The 8,491-nt window shown below is 33.8% G+C and overlaps 1 protein-coding gene across 1 annotated transcript; it reads right to left on the bottom strand.

Annotated features, from left to right (window-relative positions):
- Nucleotides 1–5,052: 5,052 nt before the first annotated feature.
- Nucleotides 5,053–7,500, bottom strand: LOC131007956 (uncharacterized mitochondrial protein AtMg00810-like). The gene is made up of 3 exons (XM_057934865.1): nt 7,026–7,500; nt 6,810–6,944; nt 5,053–5,249 (listed from the first exon to the last, which is right to left on the bottom strand). The coding sequence occupies exons 1-3, from the start codon at nt 7,498–7,500 to the stop codon at nt 5,053–5,055; spliced, it is 807 nt and encodes a 268-aa protein (XP_057790848.1).
- Nucleotides 7,501–8,491: the final 991 nt, after the last annotated feature.

The following is an 8,491-nucleotide window of genomic DNA, read 5'->3' as shown; positions in this document are numbered from 1 at the left end:
AGCGGCAAAATGCCGCCGGTAATGTGCATATGTATTTAAATTTAAACTTAAATTAAATTATTTTATAATTACCGGCGGCGAGCCGCCACTAATCAGCGACGGCGAGAATGCCGCCGGTAAATAATACAAACGACCCGCCTTGTTTTGCCGTCGTTGGGCCGCCGGTAATTGCCGGCGGGAAATTCGCCGCCGGTAATTTCACTGGTATTTCGGCGTTTTTTTGTAGTGCATAAAAGTGGAAAAATTATCCATACGCAGACGTGATTGAACCCAAGACCTCTTATAAAAGAAAATTTTTGGGTACCCCAATTTGAGCTAGGCCTCATTGACAACAAACTTTAATATATGCTTATTAATTAATAGTATAAATTTATAATGAAAAATATTATGCTAAATTGCTAACTACCTTGCATGAGCATTTTATATTAGCATTGCTAGCGTTTTGGTCACAATTGCGTCGACGATAAGAGTGTTCTTCCAAAATATGTAATCTTTTTATTTTAGAACAAATATTCTTATATTTTTATCTTCATTTATATACAATATTTACAAAAAATACATTTTACTACTCATTTATTAATAATTTAACAAAGAAATTGTGGATCCTTTCTCTATTTTATACATTTCCCAATATTTTTTTAAAATTCATATTATCATCCACACTATTGAGATCATTAAATTTACAAATTTTATAAAATTAAAAGCTGCATTGATTATTTTTATTAATTATTTGAAGTTAAATGAAAAATGATCAAATCAAGCTTTGATAAAATTAATTATTTCAATAATAATAATTGATGAGGTATTAAACTAAAAATAAAAAGCTGAAAAAAAAATAAGGGTTAATTTGTTTTAAATCCACAAATTTTACATAATTTTTGGTCTTTTCCAAAACAAATAAAAATATGTTCTAAATACACAAACTTTCACACTTTTTGAAATTTCCCACGAAAGTCAATTATGATAAAATTAAATATGGCGTAGAGTCGGATTTTGTTGTTGTGCAATATCTTAAAGGTTTAATTTGGTAAAATTTATTTCACAATAATTAAAATATCCAAGTTTTATAGTATATAACATCATATATATCTTCTACGTTGGCAAAATTCAGCCTCACGTCAGATTCAATTTTATCTGAATTGAATTTTATGGGAAATTCCAAAAATTATGATAGTTCATGTATTTAGAACAAACTTTTATTTATTTTGGGAAAAACCAAAAATGGTGTAAAGTTTATGGATTTAAAACAAATTAACCCAAAAAATAATGCTAATATAAATTGAATGTTAATAATACTTATATAAAATATTCATATAAATTATATAGCATAATATTTCTCTAACTATAATACCTTATAATTAAAGTTGAAATAACAATCACCAATTTATATACTCTTAATTAAAGTGGAAATTTTATCCAAAAAAAATTAAAGTGGAAATAACAATCACCAATATATATACTCTAGGAAAACAATCATCAATATATAGTTAGGAGAAGAATGAAAGAGTCACAAATCACAATCAGTGCTTTCGAGTCATACTGCGCGTGCACGGACGGGTCCCACTACCAAAATAAAACCGACCTAAATTTTTGTGAGTTGCTTAAGTATAGCTTATAATATATTAATAGTTGCGAAGAAAGTTAGATGCAAACGGAATGTTTGAATTTCTGTTAGTGCAATTTCATCTCGACTGTTCTGAAACAAATAAATTTAATTCGTGTATTGTGTGGTTCACTCGATAGGGACAAGGAGCACCAAACGAATTTCTTTGTTTGTTAAATTTTAATATTACATCTCATATACTTTTTATTAAAGTATATCTTATGTATAAATTTATAATATCATCCATCTGGTTATAATTTTAATAACACACCTAACATGGGTGAGGATCCTCTGCTGGGCAAAGGAACACAGCCCCTTTTGTTGTGTATTTTTTGAATCAAAACTGTGCCATTTTCGCACGCATAAGTGTTCTAATAAGATCCTCTATATGTAATGAGATTTTAGATTGATGTATAAATGTTGATCTAATGTATCCTATTGCTGATATCTATCTGGAGAGGGAAAAGTTTTGTCCGAATTCGAATCCTGGACGAAGCAAAAATTTTACTAATTTTTTTAATATCGTTATTCAACACTATATACTGCCTTATTCAACACTATATATTGTCTTATTCATTAGTCTCACAATCTCACGGAAAATAACAATGTGGAACCTACCCTCATATATATATAAATACTTCTTAAAATATAAATATAAACATTTTTTAATGTACAAATTTTATCCAACAGGGTTACGAATTCATCCAACATGGTTACGAATCAACCGTAGATCTTGATGATCTAAGGGCTGAAAATTGTTTATATTTTATATTTTAATAAGTGTTTTTATTTTAGCCCTCCCCTATATATATATATATATATATATATATATATATTAATGAATTTTTCTTGCATTACTCAAAATTAAAGATAATTTTTTAGATTGATATTTTATTATTAAGATTTATTATTGTCATTTATTTTTATTTTATTTTTTGAGTTCATCATTTTTAACAGGATTAGTTTTATTCTAATTTGGATTTACTATTATCTTTCATTTTTCTATTTCTTTTAACTTTTTCAATTAATCATTTTTGTGATCTAGGGTTGATTTTTTATGATGAGGGATCATTCAAAAAATTTATTTTCAGAATTTTCATTTCTATAGATAATAATTTTATTTAAGAATATATTATAACGTACGTGCTTACTTTAAAATTTAGTTTTTAAATTGATTTATTATTTTGTTTTAGAATAATAAATAAAATAAGAAAACAAAATGTAAAATGGAGTAGAAACTGAAAATAATCTTACCCTACCTAACACAAAATATTGTAAAAGTTCTCATACCTATTACTTTACAACTAGCATTAGTCTCGTATACTTATGTAATAATCTAAAGCTTCATATAATCCAATATTCGCTATGTATCCTCACTTGATGACCATATACTTCTGAAATAATCTAAAATGCCCAAATATTTCAATATTTCACATTTAGTTGCAATAGGGTAACTCCCAACTTAGCTTAGCATGTTGATTTTCTTGATAATTTAAAAACGATGATGAGGTAATTTCCAAAATTTTATTAACATTTTATTCAAATAATAATTAATAAAGTAAATACTCCCTCTGTTTTTTTAAGTGTCCGATTAAAAAAAATTGCATATACCAAGAAAGTATGAAATATTACCCTTGTGCCTATATTTATTATTTTCAAAATTTAATTTCTAACTTATGACAACATTAAAGAACAGAGATGAAGTAGAACTTTGTTATTCTTTTATTCTCAAATTCTAAAATAGGACACTTAAAGAGAATAAGAATTTTTTTCTTAATAGCACACTTAAAAAAAAAGATGGAGTAATAAATATATAGATAGAATTTAATAAAACAAACTTAATATGTGAGCTTTTGGGGTTTGACCCTATGCAATTACCTTCGACTTAATTCTTTGTTTCTTTAATTATTAATTCTATCACTTCTTCAACAATTTCATGGAAATGCTTAATAGATGAATTTGCCTAACTTGGCACCCACACACGTGTTACATAAAATACAAGTAATCGTCACACGCAAGTCAATCCTTAGAGACTTTTATTTGTCAAAGTCAACTTTGACGAATGTACACTATCACTTGTCGTGGAAAATGTTAAACTCGAGGAGTAGTACTTCCGTCCCATTAAAATTAGTTCAATTGAGCATGAAAATTAAGAAAAAAAATATAAATTAAATAATTCATAAAATTTTAAGAAATTATATAAATGAGCTAATTTTAATGGGACATTCCAAAACGAAAAACGAGTCCATATTAGTAGGACGGAGGGTGTAGCATGTTATCAATGGAGATTTTTTTTTTTTCATACTTAATTATGAGTGGGAAGAAAGCTAATAAAAATTTAATCTGAAGATGTTACCATCATGTGGTCCTTTTATATAAACTAAGATCTTCTTTTGACATAACCAATGCTTTACAAAATATATATACTTACAACGATGAGACCTTAAAATACATATAACTACTAAAATTAAGAGCAATTAGCCAATCAATAGTTGTAAATTACCGTTTTCCTCTGTAACTCTAGCCACTTAGGTTTTCGAGAGCAGAGTCTTCCTTGATGGAAATGCAGATATATTCTCTTTCGATTCAAACTTTGGAAGGCTTTGATTTGTTGAGTTGCAATTTTGACAGCGTTTCAGCTTATGTATTTGAATCGGTGAAGATTGAAGTGATCATCGAGCTCTATTTATAGGAGAGGTCTTGAATAGATCAGTTGGCGGAGATGGTCATCAAGAATTCATCCGTTGGAGAGTAATTCGAATTTTGCTGAGGCTTCAATCTTTGAGGTTCCTTGTTTGGTGAGAAACGGCTACTCAGGTACATGAGGTAAGGCGCATCTGAAAAGATAATCACCAAAAATGAATGCTCTGTAGAGAAAGGACGATCCTCTGTATCTCTGCATTTAATGCGGCTATACTTTGATTGTGTGGCTTTTAACGTTGGAGTTTCAGTCCGAGGAAGAATGTCAACTAATACTTGACTTTAGTATCAGTCCGCTGATTCCACGTAGCCAGCATTAGATGAATTAGTCATAACTGATTCTTCAGTTGAGAAACTCGTTCTAGTCAAATATCAGTATTTGCCTCTGCCTTTAATTGCGAACATCAGTTGAGTTCTTCAGTCTTCAGTCCTTCGTTCTTCATTCTTCATTCCTACGGTCTTCAGTCTTCAGAATATTAAACAACTAAAAGATGAACTCCAACACTTGAGTTCGAAAGGTTCTAGTCTATTACAAAGAAAACTTAAGGATTTTGGTATCATCAAAACTAGGGCTAGGATATTTCATTAAGTTCCCAACAATTTCCCCCTTTTTGATGATGCCAAAACCATACAACAGTTCTAAGACAAGAAACGACTGAAACCAAAAGGCAAGTTACTAAACAGGGTGAATACTATTCCCCCTTAACAAGATAACCTATAAACTTGTGCTCAAAGGAAAAACAGAACAGTTAAAGAACAGAACGAAGACATAACTGATCTTCACCTTGATCTTCATCATCATCTTCTTCTTCTTCTTGTTCCTTTGTTTGTTTCTTCTTCAACACTTGTTTTCCATTGACTCGAGGTCTTTCTGGTTCGTCTCCCTTTTGAGCTTCTGGTGATCCTTTTGCTTTACCAGCTTCAGTGTCAGATGGTTTTTCTTTGCCTTATTTTCCCTATTTTTGGCAACATAAAAAAGGAAGGATGACTGATGATGGAAGCTATGATCGGACGATACCCAACTCCGTTTCTCAGAAGCCCGTGAGAAGATTCGAGAGGAGTTTGAGCAGAGGTGACTCAGAAGAGGAAGACGCCAGTGGGTGAGGGAGATGATGAGAGATGGAGAAGAGGAGCGTGGATGTGGAGATGAAGGTGAGGGATATAGGTGGGTATGCATAGCTCTTGTGAAAAGACAAAGAAGAGCGGCTATGCATACGGACCTTAAAGAGGAAGATGAGGGTTTGGGATGGAGAGGGAGAGAGACAAGATGGGATGGGTGTGAGAGGTGAAAATCGAATCAGTGACAGTTGTGAGGACTAGTACTACCGATTTGCCGGCACTAGGTCTATGTTGAGAAGACCATGTACGGCAGAAGATACCGGCAGACAACGAGTGAAGGCTTGTTGTTGTTGCATGCCATGGAGGTATACAAGATACGTGAGATGAGCTTGATAACCAGTTGAAGTAACTTTTGGAGATTGTTACTTCAACTTGTATGATGTATCCTCCTGAAGCTTAAAAGCTTCTTGGCGCCTGGCATAAAGATGGAAGACACTTTCGTCGTTGGAAACAAGTGAGAGAAGAGAGGAACTTGACTTCGGAGAAGTGTTGCAATCTAGTGGAATGGTCCGGCATAGACCAGGTGTGCGAGTATCATTTTCCCACTCCATGACTTCTTTATCATTAATCTCTCCATGGTCGGAACAAGAGTTTTCTCTAGAAGGAAAGTGTTCTCACAAAAAAGTCTGTGGAAAATTGTAAGTTGTGATGAAGAAAAGTTTAAAGGCATAAGGTATTTAAAATGCTAGAATTGTGAAGATTTTTCGATTTTGGTGCCTTAAACCAATTTTAATAGAAAACTTCACGTCCGCCGTCTCTGCAGGAGACGTGTACCTCAAAAGTAGAGAAAATCAAATCAATGATTCTTGTCAAATTAGCGAAATTTGCAAGATTTTGTAGCAGAGGCAGGTGAAAAGGCGGAACAAAACGAGATATTTTAAAGCTAACATAAAAGGTTTTGTCGAGCAAGGATAATGAAGTTAAAGTTTCCAATAATCAGTTAAGATATTTGAAAAGGTCGATTTTGTCAAAACAGGATACATAACGGATATAACTGATATACTGCATAATTTGAAATACTTACTGGTCGATTGATCATTGTAGTCAGTCGATACCACGTTAACAGATGAACTGTTGAGATCAGTTCCCCCTTAAGAAGACACAGCTTCTTGGGTTGCCACGTCATCAGTTGAGAGAGTTCAGTTGACTGAACATCAGTTGTTGAGACTTCAATGAAGATCTTTAATCCAGTACAACTTTATTTGATCAACCTCAATCCTCTGGATTTAGTAAGCCGATCCTTCCACATAGATCATTGAATCTATCTTCTGGAAGAGCCTTGGTCAGCAAGTCGGCTCATTGAATGCTTGTATGAATCTTCACAACTGATACATTCTTTTTTCCATATGATCACGGATGGAGTGATGACGTACTGCAATGTGTTTACATCTGGAGTGATGTACATGATTCTTCGTGATTGCAATAGCATTGGAGCTGTCGCAATAGATGGGGACTTTCCTTTCTTCGATCCCGTAGTCCTTCAGTTGTTGGACTAGCCACAGAATTTGTGAGCAGCAACTTCCTGCAACAACATATTCAGCTTTAGTTGTAGAGGTGGCGACTGAAGTCTGTTTCTTTGAAAACCATGAAATAAGCTTGTTGCCTAAGAATTGACAGGTGTCAGAAGTTGATTTCCTATCAATTTTGCATCCTACAAAATCTGAGTCTGAGTATCCCGAAAGCTTGAAGTTGTTATCAACTAGATACCAAAGACCTATATTGGGTGTGCCTTTGAGCTGTCTTACAATGCGCTTTGTAGCATCCATATGAGCTTCCTTCGGATCTGACTGATATCTCGCACAAAATCCGACTGCAAATGCTATGTCAGGTCTTCTAGCAGTCAAATAAAGTAGTGAACCAATTATTTCTCTGTATTTAGTTGAAGATACAGATTTTCCTTCATTTTTTGGATCCACTTTCCAGTTGGTGTTCATTGGAATCTTCACTGACTTCATGTGTTGAATCCCAAACTTGTTGATCAGTTCCTTGGCATACTTTGACTGATTTATCAGGATTCCTTCTTTAGTCTGTTTCACTTGTAATCCCAGAAAGAAATTCATTTGTCCCATCATTGCCATCTAGAATTTGTGTGTCATAATGTCAGCAAACTTTTTGCACATCCGTTCGGATTTGGATCCGAAGATGATGTCATCAACGTAAATTTGAACAAGTAGGAGTTCCTCTCCTTCTTTCAGTGTGAAAAGAGTTCTGTCCACTGACCCCTTCTTGAATCCTTGTTCAATCAGATACTTAGAGAGAGTATCATACCATGCTCTTGGTGCTTGCTTCAAACCATAGAGTGCTTTCTTCAGCTTGTACACCTTATCTGGTCCAGCAACTTCAAATCCTGGAGGTTGTTCCACATAAACTTCATCAGTGAGCACTCCGTTGAGAAATGCACACTTCACATCCATTTGGTGTACTTTGAATCTCTTATGAGCGGCGTAGGCTAAGAAAAGTCTGACTGCTTCTAGTCTTGCAACAAGGGCAAAGGTTTCATCGTAGTCAATTCCTTCTTCTTGACTGTTGGCCACTAGCCTAGCTTTGTTTCTCACCACATTTCCTCATTTGTCTTTTTTATTCTTGAAAATCCATTTCAATCCAATCACATTTGCATCATCTGGGCGATCCACAAGTTCCCAAACTGAATTCATGTTGAATTCATTTAGTTCTTCTTGCATAGCAATAACCCATTGAGTGGACTTCAGTGCTTCTTTAACATCTTTTGGCTCAGAGTCTGATAAGAAACAACTGAAATGTTCATTTTCATTGATGCAGTTCTGGTTGATGTCGTAGACGAGGTTGCACGTTGTTCTTCGAGTCTTCACACCGGCTGATGGTTCTCCAATAATGTTGTCCTTAGAATGCAGGTCAAACCATCTTCTATACTTTTTTATTTCCTCTGGTGAAGGTGGAGGTTCTTCAGTCAGGATAGATCGCAGGCCTTCATTTGACTATTGTTCTATGTTGCCTTCAGTGGTTTCTCGAGCGGAGGAGCGTTGGACTGGTGGTGTAGTAGGTTCTACACGCTCTTTAGTTGTAGCATTTCCAGTTTCTCCAGTCGTCGGT

The sequence above is a fragment of the Salvia miltiorrhiza genome, chromosome 2 (genome assembly GCF_028751815.1).
Source record: "Salvia miltiorrhiza cultivar Shanhuang (shh) chromosome 2, IMPLAD_Smil_shh, whole genome shotgun sequence".
NCBI classification, from domain to species: domain Eukaryota; kingdom Viridiplantae; phylum Streptophyta; class Magnoliopsida; order Lamiales; family Lamiaceae; genus Salvia; species Salvia miltiorrhiza.
Note: the sequence above shows the minus strand (reverse complement) of the source record. Positions and strands in the feature narration are given on the sequence as shown.